The 19063-nt window shown below is 37.0% G+C and overlaps 1 protein-coding gene across 1 annotated transcript; it reads right to left on the bottom strand.

Annotated features, from left to right (window-relative positions):
- Window positions 1-1170: 1170 nt before the first annotated feature.
- Window positions 1171-16994, bottom strand: plb1 (phospholipase B1). Its single transcript, XM_023352188.1, has 43 exons — window positions 16847-16994; window positions 16354-16409; window positions 16194-16257; window positions 16004-16067; window positions 15193-15227; window positions 14765-14831; window positions 14635-14683; window positions 14476-14544; window positions 14317-14382; window positions 14156-14211; window positions 13208-13274; window positions 13015-13122; window positions 12836-12889; window positions 12462-12518; window positions 12306-12395; window positions 12161-12221; window positions 12015-12073; window positions 11386-11459; window positions 11255-11298; window positions 9760-9868; window positions 9584-9635; window positions 9400-9480; window positions 9049-9114; window positions 8844-8944; window positions 8673-8754; window positions 7355-7459; window positions 7166-7261; window positions 7001-7072; window positions 6841-6918; window positions 6695-6755; window positions 6560-6618; window positions 6296-6363; window positions 6166-6209; window positions 5939-6038; window positions 5798-5849; window positions 5602-5682; window positions 4582-4647; window positions 4353-4447; window positions 3317-3398; window positions 3127-3231; window positions 2921-3016; window positions 2738-2812; window positions 1171-2068 (listed from the first exon to the last, which is right to left on the bottom strand). Exons 1-43 carry the CDS (start codon window positions 16902-16904, stop codon window positions 1739-1741), a joined length of 3354 nt encoding a protein of 1117 aa, XP_023207956.1. The 5' UTR covers window positions 16905-16994; the 3' UTR covers window positions 1171-1738.
- Between the last annotated feature and the right edge of the window lie 2069 nt (window positions 16995-19063).

Genomic DNA, 19063 nt, shown 5'->3' with positions numbered 1-19063 from the left:
CAACAGTTTAATTGTTTGGAAGTAATATATATATATATATATATATATATATATATATATATATATATATATATATATATATATATATATATATATATATATATATATATATATATACATAAAAAGCTCCGAATATAAACTCAGAGTTCAAATTATTACGGGATCATTTTAATCTAAAAGACTCTAATAATAACTATATAAAAAAAGTCCCATTATCACTATTAAAACATAAATTACAACTGTTATTTGTACACATAAGTCATTTCGAAGAAAAATAACGTAATACATCTTTAAATAATTATTTACAGCTGTCACCTGACCAACATATAATCAATTCCAAACAGAATTCAATTTATCCTGTTGCTGAAATAATAGAAATAAATTACATTTGTTTATGTTTTCCACCCACAAGTAATAGTTTTTTTAAAAGTTGTGTTTAAAAATTACTACAAATCATGAGAGGCCACAGCAAACACATGGAAAAAGGTGCTCTGTGCAGATAAGGCTAAAATTTAGCTTTTTGGTCTAGATCATTGGTCTCAAACTCCAGTCCTTGAGGGCCGCAGTACTGCAACTTTTACATGTGCCTCTGCTGCACCACACCTGAACAGAATAATTAGGTCATTAAGGCTCTGGAAAACTGATCTACACCAGGAGGAGGTCATTAAGTCATTTCATTCCAGTGTTTTGTACCTGTGGCACATCTAAAAACTGCAGGACTGCAGCCCTCGAGGCCTGGATTTTGAGACCCCTGGTCTAGATACAAATGAAAACACAAACAACCCAAAAGTTGATAATCCACCTCATGCTGAACACACTGCCCCCACAGTGAAACATGGGAATCCTTTTCTTCAGCAGGAACAGAGAAGTTTCTGAAATTTTTCTGTACCTCTAAATATATTTTAATATTTATTCCTAAATATTAGACCTGCAATTCTAATCAAAGCAAAGTGTTTTCTATTCCTCTTAATATGTGATGAAGATAATAGAAGTTGTCAGCCTACTTTAATCATTTTAAGAGTGTCATAAAAGAACATGTGGTTATATAGCCTCCAATCTATTGCACTGTTGGTATGATAAACACACACAGGCTTGAGTGGTCCATCTTGTTTATGATGTGATGGTACTCCCAGTGCTTTTCAAGAGGACAGAGCGTACACATTTTCCAAATTCACAATCTCAAATGATTTATTTCATCTTTGATAAGAGCAAAAAATATAATTTTTTTTTTTAAACGGAAAAGTATGGCACAAAACTGCACAATGTTACAATTATTTTTGTTCAAGTTTTAAGGAGAATATTACGTCTATGACTTCATGTTGCATTGTCCAAAAACTTGGTGCAGATAGGAGGAAGTTAGAAGGAAATGTGTAATCACTAAAGGTAGTCTGCATGCTTGCATATGTCTGCATGTGCAAGCAGCCATGTGCAAATATTCAGTGGTTTGTGGCAGTACCTGTTCGATGTTAGTTGTTAGACCAGCTGCAATATTTAAATTTGCCTTACCAGCCTGTGCAAAAGTAAAAAGTGCAAATGTTCCTCAGAGACAATTGTTCTGACATGTTCAGCCAAACAAGTTTAAATACATTTTTCTCATTTAGTCATTTAAAGTACTCATGATATTGATTTCTGTAAATAAAATAAAACATTTATTTATTTTTCTTGTCAAAATAGACAGAGCTACATTACTCTGTTGAACATAAAACACTGTTTAGTTGTTTCTGCAAGCCCTGAGCTTTCAGAAAGCACTGTTTTGTCCCTGACTTTCTTCGTTTTTCTGCTTGGATGGTTCAGTGTTAGAGTTAGAGTAAGCATGGTGAGCAGAGGCATTCATCTCAACTGTAGCTGATGTCTTCTTCTTGCTTCTCTTGTGTCTGTAGGAGAGGAGGAGCCAAGTGACGGCGCAGCCAATCAGAAGCCCAACAATGGCCAGTACAGCAGCAAGCCATGCTGGGACAGTGCTTGAACATTCTGGGGTGAAAGGCAGTGCTGTGCTGCCCATTGTGGGTGCTGTGGTTGTGGTCAAACTGGGAAAGCTGTTCACGCTTGTGAAGATATACGGCTGCTCCTGAAAAATGCAAGGGCATTAAATTTAGTGCTATATAAGTCTGACGTCATTTCAGGAGCTTTTAGGTCTTTAGAGTGATTCTTAATTTAAGTCCAGGTAATAATTTTTTGCTTCCTTCTTCTACAGATTGATGTCCTGCTTAAAATTTCCTTACTGAATTAATCTGACTTTTTGTGTTTGGTTTCTGCTCTGAAATGAGCTTGCTGTTGAATTGACCACTGGTGGACACCGATAAAGTGCTCAAGGTCAACCAATGGAATTCAGATGTACTCGAATTGATACCTGAACATCATGGCAATGTGTGTGAATACATACCCATGTAATGTGTGTCAATGTCCCAACAGATAAGGGACATTGACACACTTTAGTGTTCTAAAGTGTTTAGATCCGGTTGATGCGTTTCATTATTTAGTGTTCTAAATAAACACTTTTTATTTAGAAAAGTGTTTAAACAGTTATTTTGACTTTGTCATTGTGAGCTATTTAGTATAGATTTTTAAAAGTAAACTATACACATATTGATTCTGGAGCCCAACAAGGGGCTCTGTAGCTAACAACAAAATATGGAAAAAACATTAGAAGTGTGAATATGTTGTAGTTGTGCTGTACTTACAACAAAATAGATTGCAAAAATGGGTCAACAGTGGCAATCTGCAGCAGATGTCTTACCTCAGTGGGGCACTTGAGGATATTTCTGGCATTGGTGAAATTGTTGTAGGTCTGTTTTTTACCCACTGGCTCCAGCTGGAGACAAAACAGAAACAGGACTTTGCTCAGCTTAAGTGGTAATTTAGCAACACTATATCTAAAACCCTGCAGTTAGATTTGTACTTTTGGCCTTGCCAAACTCACCATGTTGTTCCACAGAGCAGCAGCCATGTCAGCATGTCCTCGCTCACTGAAGTGGAAACAGTCCTGGGAGAAGTAGGTGGTGTCGGGCACGCCATCCTACAAGAAAGCAAGCACAAGATCGCTGAGTGTGTTTTGTGCTCTAACAGGATGGGAGTGTTTCCATCTTAAACCTAAATCTCGAAACAGCAATTGTGCAGATGGCTTACAGCATTTAAAGGAACGATGGAATTTCTGAAAAAAGGCTGGACAACCACAGCAAAGTCCTCTCTGCCGTTATAACGGTCTCCATACACCAGATTTTCAGTCGCAGTCTAACAAAAGTGGATACAAATGTTATTGCTGACCTCTTTTACTCATAACATGTTCCAGAGATGACATTATTCTCTGTCTAGAAACCTGAAGTTCCCGGTTGATCCGTTTCATTTCAGCCAGCTCTGGGGAATCCTCTCCAGGTAGCAAGAAGCAGGGGCACACTTGCCTGTGGGTCAAATGGAGGAAATTAACAGCTCATTTAGGAAAATGAAATGCTTAATTTTAAATGGATTCAATGTCGGTCATAATTGTCGAGACCCATGCTAGAAATATTTTTAAAATAAACTAATTGTCTCTTACAGTTACGTAACCTAAAAGAAAACATTCTGAGTGCATTATGAGGAAAAATACCTCGGTACAAAATAATTGTTTCTTACAAAATCATAATCACCATATAGAGAGGAACCTTTGACCATTCCACTTTACAAAATCTATATGGATGTTTCAGAGTCCTGCATTTTCTCTCAAGCTCAGTCTTTTTCAGCTCTCTGATCAGGTTAAGTTCAGGGAACCAAAATGGCTGGTGAACCACTTCTGTGTTGACTTGGCCATCATTCTGCTAAAAGAAACAATGACGACCCATTTCATGTTTGCTATTGCCTACATCAGATTTGTGTTTAAAATATCTCCTGGTATTTCTGAGTTCCCAGTGTCATTCAATATAAAAAAGATTTCCAGCAGTTTTGAATTAAAACTTAAATTAGATTTGCTTCAAATTTTCTTAATTTTTCAGTGTATTGTTATGGTACTGTAAAAGAATATACATTTAAGACTTTTTTCACATCTGTACCTTGGGTGCCTCTATATGTGCCTGGCACTATAGGGGTTCTAAAATTAAAAATACTTCAGGAATCTCTACAACAACAATGACATCAATAATTTTCAATAACTCAGTGCCAAATCTGCATTTGCAAAAGCTATGCAAACTGGAAAATTTTAAAGAGACACCTTTTGGTCTCTTTTATATACATTTCAAACTGAATCTGACTTAACAGAATTTCTCCTTAAAGTTATTCAGAGAACTAGCTCATCATTAAGAAGGTTTTGACAAAAAGTGCTTTAATTTAGAACTCAGTGGCCTTGATTTATGAAAACATGATCAGACTATTGTGTTGCCTACTTTTGGACCAAGGTGCATCCAAGGCCATCCTTTTTGATTCTGCGAAGGCCTTCAATTTCCAGGATCTCTAAAATGTTGACAATAGTTCTTGGAAACTGAAACCAAACACCAAGAAAAAACAATTTAATCAGATTTGATCCTTTTATGGATCAGTGCTGATCTAAACAAAATGTATAGAAAACAATTTCTGTTAGACTTGAGATTTTATGGCGTATCATAGTCATCTTACCTCATTGTACAGGATATCCAAGCTTGTCCTCAAGTAATTGGTGAAGTTTGCTGGTGAAAGAGCTGCCTGTGGGTTTTTAGGCAGAATGAATAAATAATTAATGGTGAACAGAGTTTTGTTAAGCCTTCTTAACAGCAGATGGCACCTTGGTTGAGGACCTCCTTGTCCATTGAACACAAAAATGGTCTAACAAGATGTAAGGTAACAAAAAGTCACTAAGGGAAAATAAGACATTTCAGAATAATTTGCACATCCTCTCCATGCGGGAGCTGTGTGACTAGCAGCAACCTGTGGATGCCTTCTCTACACAACTCTCCACTGACTGCACATGCATGAAAGCAATAGAAAACCTGTTCTGGGTAAAACTCAGCTAAATAATCTCTATCTTTACTTATGTCTCCTTTTAATGCCACCCAGGGCAACTGCCCCTATGGCCCATCTCGCAAACTGCCATTGCTGCTTAGCGTCTCTACCTTAACAAGAGAAAAAAGTGCATCATGAAATGGCTTAGTCTAAATCTATTCAGCTAGAGGAGGCATGCAACTTGTAAGCACCCAATCCTAGAGCTCATTTTAAATTAATGCAACGTTTCTCCTGCCCTGCTTCAAAAGAGAGTCATTTAAAGAAAGGCCGCTGAGTCTATAAAGCCTGAGGTGAGTCATAGAAACTAAATGAAGAAAGTCTTCTGAGTTGTTTATGCCTCGTAGGGAACAAGGCCTGTCTCTGTCCTCTTCTGTGCTTCTTTAATGCAGACAGAGGCTGGGATAGACGTGGGAGGCGGGAGGTCCGTGTTGGAGGGGTAAGGTAACAGAATGTGCTCATTGAAAAGAAACCATGCCTGCTCTCATCTCACTCTGACACAATAAGGCTATTAGAGGAGAGCCCCTCACAAAGCGTCATTATGCTCTGGAGCGTAGATCCATTTGGGGAGTGATATCATGAGGCAGTGCCACATAAACACTCAGTGAGGCTTAACCAGAGACTCAGTGCATTTCAGAGGGAACTCTTTAGGCGACTCACCCGGTCATTGCAGTACTGACAAAGGTCGTTGCCTCCAATGAAGAGAGTCACAAGTTTCCAGTCATTCTGAAAATCAACCGTCTAGCTCCATCCAATAAAAGATCCAGAGAGACAGACAGACGGAGCAAATATTGGAATCAAATGTGTTGCATTGCAACAAAGCTGAATAGCAGTTTAAAATCAGTTAAAAACTCACAGCATCATTTTTCATGGCATCAACCAGACGCCTGACCTGAGCTGGAATCCCTCTGCACATAATTGGATATACTGTATTGTCAGGCTGCTGTTTTTATGAGTTCATAAAATGCCTACAGCATTGGACAGTGTTTGAGCTTACCCTACTTTAGCACCAGATACAGCCATGTTGAAACCAGTCTGCTCTTTTCCAGTTCCCTTTGAAGCCCCTTTGATACCAGGATTGAACTTCTTCAGGACATCTGATGTAAAAAGTCAAGAAAAAAAAATTCATTACAGAGAGATTTTCCGTTTATTTGGGCTAGGACTGACCTCTAGTGGTGCTATTGTGCAATTACACAACGTAGAAAAAAAAATCTCGAGTCTTACTGGGCAATGTTGTGACAGTCTCAAGAGTATCATCACCTCCAATACTAGGTAGAGAGAGAAACAAAGTGAGCCAAGTTCACACAGTTTTACATGATTTTTTTTTCCAGAATGCTTTTGTGCAATCTCTCACCTCCATGACACTCCTCTGTATTCTGTAAGAAGCTCCATCAGGTTTGTTGCTCTTGCACCAAATGCAGCCTGAAGACATAGCATCAGAATACCAATTTTAGCATTTGTATATCCACCCAACAATAGATTTCAAGTTCTAGTCAGCATCCACAAGACCAAGAGACACCTTTGCACAAATTATGTAAAACAAGGGTGGACGTTGAGCCAGGTTGTCTTTTATTCTATATTTCTAACACCAAATTAGACCTCTGTAACCAGTACTTACCGTTAGAGAGTCTCCAACAGCCCCCACCACCTTAATATCTGCTGGACGCACTCTGTGGGCTAACAAAACCCAGATATTTGTACATTTCTATGTGTCAAACACAGCCTTTCGCATGATTATCATCAGGATATTTACCGGAAGTGGGCACAGAGTTTGATGGAGCTGTATAAGTGCAGTAGAAATCGCTGCCCCAGTTCTAGAAAAATTACAAATACATATATTTTAGCATGCTGGTCACACAATAAATATTTACTATGTTAATTTGGGAAAACATAACCTACAGTAATGGGAGGTGATGTTGGTGGAGGGCCTGGGAAGGTGTAGTCACTATTGACTGCTGTTCGGATGAAAGGGTTGCTCTAGATAAATAACCAAAATGAAAATGAATGCATGCAAATGTTTGGAGCAATGTATAGAATACAATTTCTGAAAATTGTTTACCTCTGTTGGACACTTGAGATCAATTTCAGCTTGGAAATCTTGGGTGTAAGTCTTGTTGCCAACTGCCTCCAACTAAGACATTGTGAGAGCCGTTAACTGATTTTACATTAAAATAGGAAAGAAGAAAAAACACAAATATGAGACATGCCCTGGAACAAACTCTACCATGTTGTTCCAAAGGGACCGGGCCATGAGGGTGTGAGCTTTCTGGCTGAGATGAAAACAGTCAGGAGAGAAATAAGAGCGATCAGGCCGACCATCCTAGCATAGAAAGTAAAAAGAATTTTAAAATGAATAGAAAAGAAAACAAAATGTGAAGAAACAACTTTTTTGGTAAAATCTGCCCACTCTCACCTCTAGCCTGGGAAGGACAACCTCTCTAAAGAAGGGCTGCAGCACCACCGTGAAGTTGTTTTGTGTGTCATACCTTCCAGATTCAATCAGCTCTCTCATGCCATGCTGCAGACAATAGAGACAACATGTTGAGAATTACGGCCAGGTGGACAAGGTAACAAATATCACAAGACCGTTTAGCTTCTAAGACAGCTTTTGTTTCAATACAATCCATATTAAGAACAGAAACAGCCTTTAATGTCATACAAAGGAGAAATAAGCATCATTCTTAGCTACTAAGAGTAAATATTTTTTAAAAATGCTGAGAACTAAACACAATTCTCCTTAGCATTGTGGGACATTATGCAGTACATGTAAGCAAGTACAAAATTACAGTTTCTCAACTGGGAAAATATTGATGAACAAAACTACTACTATTTGCAGTAGTAGTTTATTAGTACAAATATGGTTCAGTGCAAGCATGAAATAATGCAAATCTAATGAGAAGTAGTCTAAATCTAAATACAACATGTAAACTGATAGTTTTACCATTTTTTTGACAATATTATTTTCCATTTCAACTTTTAAAAGTGAAATTAAACAGTTACTTTTTCTACTGATTTCCTTGATTAAGAAGTAAAACGTGCAGAAATCTGCTCTGTGTCATAGATCTTTTAGATTTCCTTTGTATCCATTGAAAGAAAGATTTTTACTCAAAGAACGTATGACTGAAATTTGCTGCTTTCCAAGTAGACTAGCCACATGTCATTTGGGAGGCATTTTGTTGTCAAACAAGGTAAAGATCAAAAATTTTGGCCACAATGACATGAAATATGTTTGAAGAAGAGGCAAGGCTTTTGAAGATCACACTCCAACTTTAAAGCATGGTGGTGGTAACAGCATGGTCTGTTTTACTGCCAGTATAAAATGGTGGTGTACACAAAGTGGAGGTGGGACAGCTATATGGACAAACCTGGAGAGCCCAACTAGAAGGCTATCCCAGACAAACAATATGTGGCTGCCATCAGCAGCAGTTTATACAGTTTGGGTTAATTTCTGTTTTTGGAAATATTAAGTAGGTGAACATTAAGGTTCTGGAATGGCCCTGACCTCAATTACATCTTTTTTTTAAATCATACTTTAAGGCATACTAATAAAAACGATGCTGTTACTATTAGAACTATGAACTCTCTTTGTACACAGAATAAAAGCCTTTTACTTTGATTATGTTCTTCCAAGAAGTAAAGAGAAAATATAATTGCTTCCACAACAGAAACAGCTTAAATTTGATGCCCAAATACATAAAAATAGTAGCCAAAAATATTTATCCGATTTGTACCTGATACGCTCTGTTGAAGTCACTGAGCTTCTGTAGTTCATATGATCCGTCAGTGGGCTTCAGCACGCAGGGGCAAATTATTCTGAAACATGTACACCAGGGCAGTTAATAGCAACATGTCACAGGTTTTTAAGTCTTACTGTTTGCCTTGGTGAGACAAAAATCACTAACTTGACCAGCCAGGTGGGACAATCCAAAGAATTGTCCTTGTGCATTTCACGCAGGGGTACGATGTTGAACATCTCTACCATGTTAACAATTGCACGAGGTACCTGGATGATAAAAAAAAAAAAAAATTAGCATAGTAAGTAATTGAAATGTAGACTTTGGCACTTTTCAGACACACTGTGCACAGTGCAAGGCCATGAGAACATACTTCCTCATGGAGTATGTCCAGCGCTTCACGGATTCGATTGACAACATTTCTGGCTGAAAAGACAACCTGTGGGAAAAAAAAAAAACCTCTTTAAATTCATTTGATGGGAAACATTCAGTTCAAACATTTGCTTGGGATTTTGTCACATTTCAAGGGTATTGTACTGATTGTATGACCATGCCTTACCATGTAAAACAATGTAAGTGAAAACATCTTGAATCTAATGTAAATCATTCATTACACAACTTTAATCTGAAATACGGTTGTTTACGTCTCAAAAATAATCAGGTGTGAGGATTACTCTAAAAAATATGGCTTAAGTCTTAAAACGTGTGAGGAGAAAGCACATACACTGTCTTTGCAGTAGGCACATATGTCGTTGCCACCAATAAACATGGTGATCACCTTCCAGTCATTGAAGAAATCAATACCCTAAAGAAGATCATAGATAAAGATTGTGATGTAATACGTGAACAAAGTAGCACAATGACAATGAGACGTTGTATAAAGTTGCTAATAACAATTCCTTCCATACCGGGTCATTTTTCATTTTGGCCACTAGAGTGCGTACTTGATGTACCATGTTACTGTAACAAAAGACAAAGTTCAATAAGATAATTCAGATGATATGATAATATTACAACACATGTATTTATAATGGGAAAAAATAAAAAGCTTAGTAATATTTCAGATGTCTGGTGGTTAACTGACACACTCTGTGCTCCGGGTACAGCCTGATTGAGAGAAGCTCCTGGACTGTCCTGGTTTCCGATGCCCGTTGAGAATCCAGTCACATTGGGGTTAAACTCCCTCAGGATGTCTACAAAAAATAATTCAAACAGATTAAAAAAAATGTTATGCTGACGCTTATAGCTACAGATAAATAATTGTGCTCCGTTTGGTCGTTTCAATGACTTGGGGCTCCTTTTGTACAAACCAGAATATTATCAAGTGAGTTAATCAACATCTGTAGCATTACTGGAAAAATTGTGGTAATTAACTTTTTAGTTTAACAAAATGCAAGGATTTGAAAAATGATTTAAACTATACACAGCTACATCAACATCAATTGAGAATCCATGTTTAATCCTGGGGCAATACTGAATATTTTAGAAGAGTAGTCAAATGAAACTGGCTCAGGACTTTTGCTTTATTATTAAATAAATTTACAAAGAAATTAATATTGAAATGAAGAAATGAAACTAAATAAATGATTTGTTTTAATATTGTGGGGATATTTGACTGAATAAAAGTATTCTAAAAAAATATTGTGTTCTTCATTGTTCCCAATACATGTGTATCTTTATTAAATGATACAACTTCATAAATAACATATTTTTGCCACTTGAATTGCAGCTTCTGTTTTAAGAATTAAAAATAGAAATAAAAACACACATCATGAGTTGACAATGTCATCTCATAAAAATTATTGAAACAATCAATTATTTTTAATGCAATACAGATGAAAAAAAATGCTTCATATTGCTTTAAATTTTAGGCTCACAGGTAACTGCAATACAAATCAAACAATTGAACAGCAACACTGATGTTTGAACTAGACTTGTGTGTCCATTGCATGTGTGATTTTGATTTATGTAACATATTATTAAATATTAATTCCAGCCTGTTATCAGCGCAAAGATTAAAGGCAAAGATCTGTGATGTTATCAGGCTACATTACCGCACGTGTATTTGATGTGTGTGCTGAGGTCGTCCATCAAGGCACCATAAATGTCCAAGGTTTAAACAGCAACAGAAGCTGCCATTATGAGTGTTTTTTTTTTTTTTTTACAACATTACCTTGATTGAACTGTTTATGTGACACTGGAATATTGCAAGTCATCTGTCAAATTTAAAATTCAGACAAAGAAAACCTGAGTACAAAAATCTTAACATGGTGATTTAATTTAGTGGGGTGGGAGGAATCAATGTCAAACAATCTGGACTTGGGGGAAAGTATTGCCTTCTTGATAAATATTGTATTAATTGTGATTACCAAATTGTTTTAGGTTCAGTTTTACCTATGACATAAACATCACATCCTAGGACCTGGAGCTAAGAAGAAGTGGTAGTTTGTCTTGGAAGAGGCTCCAAGACAAATACCACTTAGAGCAACCTTTTATTTGCTAAAACCTTGTTATAGCAAATATATTTAACAAATATTTGTTATAATTATTTTGAAATAAAACATCGGAAACAAACATACTAGGCAATGTTGTCACATTGGATATGTTGTCATCCCCACCGATGCTGAAAATAGCAGAAACAGACCTTAGTTTACTTAAATCTCAGCTCATAGGAAAAAGGATCATTAATATCACAAAGTGCAGAGCTCACCTCCATGACAGTCCTCGATATTGATAAGTGACCAACAAGAGGTTGTTTTGATTTGCACCGACGCCATTGGCTGCCTGGAATAATATCAGATGTGTAGCATCACAGAAACAACCAATGCAAACAAAGGAGATACAGTTAAATCTGTTTTGGTTGCCTTTCCAATAAGTTTAAATCACTTTTCAGTATTCTTGTGTAATATGTGGCTCTCTGATCAGCATCCCTGTCTCTCATTCAAATTTTTACCTTGAGTTAGAAATCAACTTAAAAGTCGCTAATATGGCTGAAAAACATTAGTGTAACATGACAGTTTGATCATATTTTTGAATACCATGATAATAATGTTGATCCTTAATGCAATAATATTGATCTCCTCAGTACTCTCTTTCTTTACCATCATCACATTGCCCGATCTCACTCTACGAGCTTTCTGATCTGGTTCACTAAATGCTAGATTTGTTCCTGGCATAAAGGACCTCTAGGTGGCCAGAAGCATCACACCCTAACAAGCACTATATCCAAGAAGTTGTGATAGGGATATTGCATGCACTGATTTTGTGATAACAATTGTGGTTGGATACATTATGCAGCTAACTTAGCTGCTGACATGAAAAAAGATGAAAAACACTTACTGTCAGAGAGTCACCCACAGCTGCCACCACCTTGATATCCGCAGGTCTGACATTGTGAACTGCACAGGAAAATAACAGCTCATTTTAAATAGCCTAAAATTAAGTGCTTTCCAGATTTTAAGTTTTGAAAAAAAAAAATCCTTTACCTGATGTAGGTGTGGTGGGAGATGGATTTCGATCTGTGCAAACCACTTCAGTGCCCATAACCTGACAACAGAGAGAATCCCTCATTATTCTAAAGCAGAATCTTTATCTTCAATCAGGTTTGGGTCTTATCAAAGAAACTCTTACAGGATCTATCGCTGCAGAGGCTTTGCTTGCAACATTCTCGTGCTCTCTTCCATCGGGGGTGTTTATGTATGTTCGAAGAAAAGGCCTTTCCTGGAAATTTTTAAAGGTGTTCAACAAGTTTAGACTTAGAAAATGGGATTCAGTGGTTTACCTTACCTCTGTAGGGCAGGGAATGAGTTCATTCATTTCTGTCTGGTGTATTGAGGGCTGGAGCTGATAGAAGAGAAGGGGTCATTATTTTTTTGTAATTGTATGTTTAATCAAAGTGATCACACGTATGCTCTGTTTCCCTGAACACACAGATTTAAAGAAGTATGGGAAACACAACCCGAGGTTAATCTCACAAGATTAATCTTAACATCTGTTATCTAATCAGTCAGACCAAGTCTAATCATTATTCAATCTTACTTTGGGTTTTAGTGACTGTGTCCTGTTATCTACACAGCACGTTGCTTTGTTGCATACCAGACATGATTGCACAAACTGTTCTTTAAACTGAGCTTGTTTCCTGTTCATTTATGAGAACTCACCAAATTGGTCCATAGCTGAAGAGCCAGTTCATTTATTTGGGAGTCAGTGATTTCCTTCAAAGAAAGACACATCACATATAAATTACACATTAGTTAATAGTCTTTATCCAATGGTACAGAAAACATATGGGTCACAGCTCACAGAGAGCTATAGTTAGTGTTGATTTCTATTCACTTACAGAATCTGAGTAGGATTCGAGGATAACTGGAAAAGACTGCAGTGTAACGGTGAAGTCTTCACCTCGGCTGTACTGAGCTGGATTTTTTAGCAGATCACTTACAGAGTCCTGAAAGCAGATCAAACACACAAGTATGGAGATAGCTCTGAAAAACTAATGCACATTACAAGTCATGCACCAGTCAGTGCTGTACCTGCAGTGCTTTCAGTAGGAACGCTTTATGTAGACCTGGGTTTATGCCTTCATTTGCACAATCACACCTACCACAAAGCAAAAACAGGAAACATGTAACTCTGACAATCCTTCACAGCTTATAAGCATACATTGTAGAAAAGCCCTCATTTTGAAGTTTTGCTCATTTTGTGTTGTATAAACTTAAGTGTGTTTTTATAGGATTTGTGTAGTAGATGAACACAAAGTTGAGCATAGTTATAAGGCAAAAATAAATAAATTATTATGCGTTTTTAAAAACTGTTTTCCACATAGAAATGTGGAAAGGGTAGTGCACATTTGTGAACAGTGCTCCTGAGTCAACACATAGAACTATTTGCCGGTCTGATGGGCTATGATTCTTAAATGATTTTGAAATAATTAAGGCCCAGTAGCTACTATGTGGGAAGTAACAGGTGTTACTTCAGGTGTACATTTATCTCCCTCCATCTCCCATAAACTCCCCACAGCCTTGCTGCTGATGAAAAGGCACTTCACAGTATAATTCTGCCACCAGGACGTCCTCTAATCTTCCAGAAAACTGCAAAACGACTGAAACACTGACTTCCTTTAAAACCACCTGTGTAGAGTTGACTTTGATTTTTAAAACGTGAACCTTGATTTTTTTTTTTTCTAGTCTGGATTATAGCATTTATTACTTCCCTGTATTTTGCCAGTGTGATGTAATATTTATTTTTTGTTTGTTTATTGTTTGTTTTCTGAAGCACTTTGAATTACCTTGGTTTATCACCTAAAAACACAATGAAACATGTTGTATTTCTTGCTACTTTTAATAATTAATCCTTTTTATTACTTTCTTAACACTTTCTTATTAACACTTTTACCAGGCTCTGTATAATACCAACATACTGCACCCATATGTATCAACAAGGAACAGTACTTTAAACTTTAGTTTTCATCAAACATTCACCTGTCTTCTTGACGATGTTCACTCCAAACCACTACACGAACCATAGTGTGATGCACCTGGAAGCACATTTCCAGCATAACAGTATACAGTTATTGTCTCTGATTTTTTTATCACTGTTCTATTGGTTGATGACAGAGTTTTATGGAACATCAAAATCACACCTGCTTCTGCAGCATCCTCAGAGCTGCGCCCACTTCCTGAACTGTGGTTTTAATGCTTTCAACACCCTATAATGCAAAGAAACACACGCCTCTTTTATACACACTATATTCAAAGGGTAAAATTGATTATTTTTGTAGATTTGACACAAGAAGCCTCACATCTGTTGAACAGGCACATGTTAAATCTACAGGGATGAACAACAGCACGATGTTCCAGTCTGTCGCCTCCTAGGACATAAAGCCAGCTGGGTTTGATTCAGTACAAATAAATTAAATGCTTAGAACTCATGACAGCTTGCATGAATAGACTGAATATACCTGTTTGGAAAGGTAAGAGGAAAGGTCTTCTGTCTCTTGTATTAAACTCCTGAAACACATTACCTCCACACATGAGGAATAGTACAATTTTTACATTCAAGCACTTGGATGGTTGATTGCTGTATGTTACCCGTGGTGCAAGGAGATCTGATCCTCATGCTGAGTTACCACTTTGGGATTAAACATGGAAAACAGCTCTGTACAGACATAGAGAATATATTACATAAAATGCTTGGTATGACAAAGCAGTTTGAGCACATTTTAAGATTTCAGCAAACAGAGATGTTTTATTCTTGTAGTCATGCTGTGTTCATAATTATGTGGCTTGAAGGTCAGTGTTCTGTGTTTATGGCTGACTATCATATCCGTACAGATAAGCTCAATTCACGGCATGGCTATTGATGCAATACCTTTTTCTTTAAAGTGCATCCTAATCAGAACATTGATATGATATGATCTGCACTTGATGTGAACTTTCTGCCAATCTTGAATGAAATACTTTCTAATATATAATCTGAAAAGTGCCTAGTGGCAAAGCATTGTTTTGATTAATCTTACCTCTCAGCCTCTTGACAACTGTGGAGGCTTCATTCCTGATAATTAAAAAAAAAATGCATGGCATAAGAAGCTGTAAACATAGTCAAAATTTTATCAAAATGCTTAACTCTTCATGAGACTATCAGTCTATGTTCTCTAATTGTTTTTATGTCAAACAGAAAAGTGACAATCATTCACAGTGTTGATTAATAAAGTCAAAATATTATCTGTGACATTTATTTATTGATCATTTTTATTTTAATACATAGACTAAAGCAAAAATATAGCATAAAAGTTACAAAAGTTACAAATATTTTTCAAGGAACATTAATGTGCAGATCCTTGTACATTCCTTTTGTTTTGCTTTTTCTAGAGAAACACAAACATAACAAGTTGAAATTAGCTGGTTGCTAGCCTGCAATCTATGGTTTGCTGTTTACAAATGGACGTTTTAAAACCTCTTCACTCTAATAGAGGTATTGTGTGGACATTCACGGTGTAGTTTGCACACCATGACAGTGTGTGTAAGCTATTTACAATTGATTGTAAATATCTCCAAACTACCAAATTTGTTTTTCTTGTACGTTAAAAGCCAGTGTGCATCCTACTTTCAGTCTACTGACCAGAAATGCACATCAGCATTTCCTTTATCTTCATTTTAAAGCAAAGAAGCAACTTTTTGCTGCAACATTTATGCCAATCTCTAATTTGTTTTGCTTAGGAGGTTCATCAACCATAACTATTTAGCATTTCTTGATGACAGTAACAGGCCCATAACTTTGAGGACTAAAGTAAGTGTCTGTCTGTGTTTTACTGCAGACTGTGCATGTACCTGTGGGATAGAGGCAGTCCCAGTGTGTGAAGGCCTGTGATGTGAGCTGGTGTGAGAGTATGAACTGATGACAAGGAAAAACAAAAATCAGAAATGTCACAACTTCCTGAAGAATCATGAATTCCTGAAGAAACAAATCTCTCATGCAAGCAACAGTGCAACTTCCTCAGTGCCGATTGCACTGCTTTACCTGATGGGGAAGAGGACAGAGAGCCAGGCAGTGCTGTGCAAAGTACTGACATGAAACGTTCTGTCTGCAGCAGAAAAACACAATTGAGTTGAGCAATACATTAGATATAGGACATAGACAATGACACATGCATCTTATAGAGAAAGACAAATTACAATACCTCCTTTAATTTGTGTTTTGCAGGTCCATTTTCTTGCAAATCAACACCAGCACTAACTGTGACAAAGGGCAAATATTATTACTTTATTGTGGGAAAACAGCCCTTTGAATTTTTAATGCACATTATCAAAAGACATAGATGAAATTAAATCCTCGTATAGGTTTGTCTTGACACTCTTACAAGCTGTGTGGTAATGCTGGTAGAAGTCCTCAGATATTTCTGTCTAATTAAGAGAGATGCTGTAAATTTACACCAAGCCACCAATGCTACATATCATGTAACATTGGTAAAACATTAAAGGAAAAGAACTTATAAACCTTTAAGGATTATAAAAGTCCAACTCAAACAGTCTCTGAGTGCTGAAGTACATCTGCTCTTAAAGAGCAGGTTGGCTATTTAGTTACCAGATCTCTGATATCACACGTTTTAGTAAACACAGGAATCTTTGCACAAATTGAATGCTCTACTTCATCAGGAAAACTTGGTTCTTTACCCATGAATGTGTTGCAGAATCCAAGAACAGCCAGAATCATGAGGGCAACTGCGGCCATGATGCAGAGAGATGGCGTGCACACGGAGAACTGTTTGAGTCTTTTTTCCCCCTCCCCTCCTGCTCAGATTCAGATGAAGAATGACTGTGAGCTTTCATTCACTGTAAATGTACACCCCACCTGCAGAGGGTGTGGAGATGGCGAAGACTCCCAAGAGGGCGAGGTTTTGAACAAGGAAAAGATGGAAAATAAAACGGGACAATTTGAAAGCTAGAATAAATGTAATATTACTGTTTTGAAAGGCTTATCACAGTGATGTTGATTCCTACACAGACTTCGTACATTAGAATAAAGTTAGGTTACAGACCTTACAGTTGAAATAAAAACATTGATCTTAAGCAACTGAACAATATAGAGAGCTTTGTTAAACTGATTTCATTCTTTTAATTTTCCACATCATAAGCACAAACTTTATTTGGGTTTTATTTGACAGACCTAAGCAGAATAAAATGTGAAATAAAAGGAGAAGGATTAAGTGTGGTGCCCATTTCTATGCAGCCTCCTGTTTTCTGATACCACTAAATAAAATCCAGTGCAGCCATATGCCTTCAGAAGTCAACTTTGATTCATGCTGATGCTGCATCTATTCAGCCTTGGATTTATAATCATATAAAATCAAATGGGGCTTATTTTTGGAAAAGTGTCGAGATGCGATTAGATTACTGTAAACTTTATGAGGTTTGCCCTTAGATGGACTTTTGATAATCACTCTATCACGAGTCTCATTGAAGAGAAAACATGCCTGCTGTATTATGATGTGTTGCATCAAAACAAAACATAAGCACCTTCGTGATATCAGTCTCCCTCTCACTATCAGTCCTAAATTGCTAAACAGAGGTGCAAAAGACAAGGACTATTAACATACACAACTCAAATGGAAAACCTTTCAATGTGATTTTTGATTATGAAATTTGTTTGATAGGGTTCTGCAACAATCAAATAGTAAGTTATGTAAAAATTAAATGTAAGTTAGTTTAATAATTTCTGCTGTGTGTGTGTCTGTCTTTCACACTGTAATTGTGAATAGTTTCCAATTTTCTTGGTCTGCATGTGAGCACAACCACAAACTTGGAAACTCCTTCCCAACTCCAAAAGGTCTGTACTAAAAATTGTCACACAGGACAACATAGCAGAATTAAGCAATCAAGTTGGAAAAAATCTATATTTTTATTTACCTACTATCTATTTGATAGAAAATATAAAGGGGGGACGTGTCCCCCCCAATATTGGAGACAGTCACATTCGTCCCACCCAATAATTTCACCACAGTTGCAAAGAGTTTTGAAATCTTCCACTCGCGTGCTTTTATTTTGAAGGCACACCATAGCGCCTTCAGCACAGCGCAAAGTTGCATTACTTTAGCTAGCAATAGCAGCTCAGGGAGGAGGTGGAGGAGATTGATTGTTTTCATAGATTATCTGTCTCATGACAAACTGTCACGACATGTTGCCAGCTTTAACAAATATGGAGGAAACATATTTTTTTATTAAAGTTTTATACTGCAGCTTGAATAAAATGCAGCAACATAGCATTTTTTGAGATGTCTGGATTGCTTCATGTATATTTTTGCACGGTGCCTATGACTGTTGCTCGTGGGGAGAGACATGTCAGTAATCTAAAACTAATAGAAAAAATGTAAGCAACCTACTTGCACACTGTATGCAGACTGTTGCATGTAAAATTCATGAACAGTAAATATTGTCCTAGTATCAGTATTGGACCAAAGAAAAGCAAAGCAGTTGCAACCCTTTAAAATTGTGATGCTTTTTATGGGTCAGATAGACTCAAGAAATTGTAACAGCAGCTGCGTGGGGGGGGCCCAATTTAATTTTTTGTCATGGGGCCCAAGATTCCTGGCAGCGCCCCTGCATGTGAGTGCCAAAGAATAATGTATTCTGTCATGTAGTCAATTTAATTGTTGGTGTTAAACACGAGAAAAATAATATAAGTGCTTAATTGGTGGATTAGCTGAAATAAGGGCTTCTTATAAGCCTGTATAATCTTGCTTTGGCCTCTGAGTTATTATGATAGATGTTTGTATCTAACTCACCTTGAGGCGGGTCATCGTTATGCAGATTCATTTCCCCGGCGGTTGGATTTCTTGCGACGCCTGGCGGCGGATAGAAGTAACAACATGTTGGTGCAGCAGCAGCAGCAGC

The sequence above is a fragment of the Xiphophorus maculatus genome, chromosome 19, assembly GCF_002775205.1.
Source record: "Xiphophorus maculatus strain JP 163 A chromosome 19, X_maculatus-5.0-male, whole genome shotgun sequence".
In the NCBI taxonomy this organism is placed as follows: domain Eukaryota; kingdom Metazoa; phylum Chordata; class Actinopteri; order Cyprinodontiformes; family Poeciliidae; genus Xiphophorus; species Xiphophorus maculatus.
Note: the sequence above shows the minus strand (reverse complement) of the source record. Positions and strands in the feature narration are given on the sequence as shown.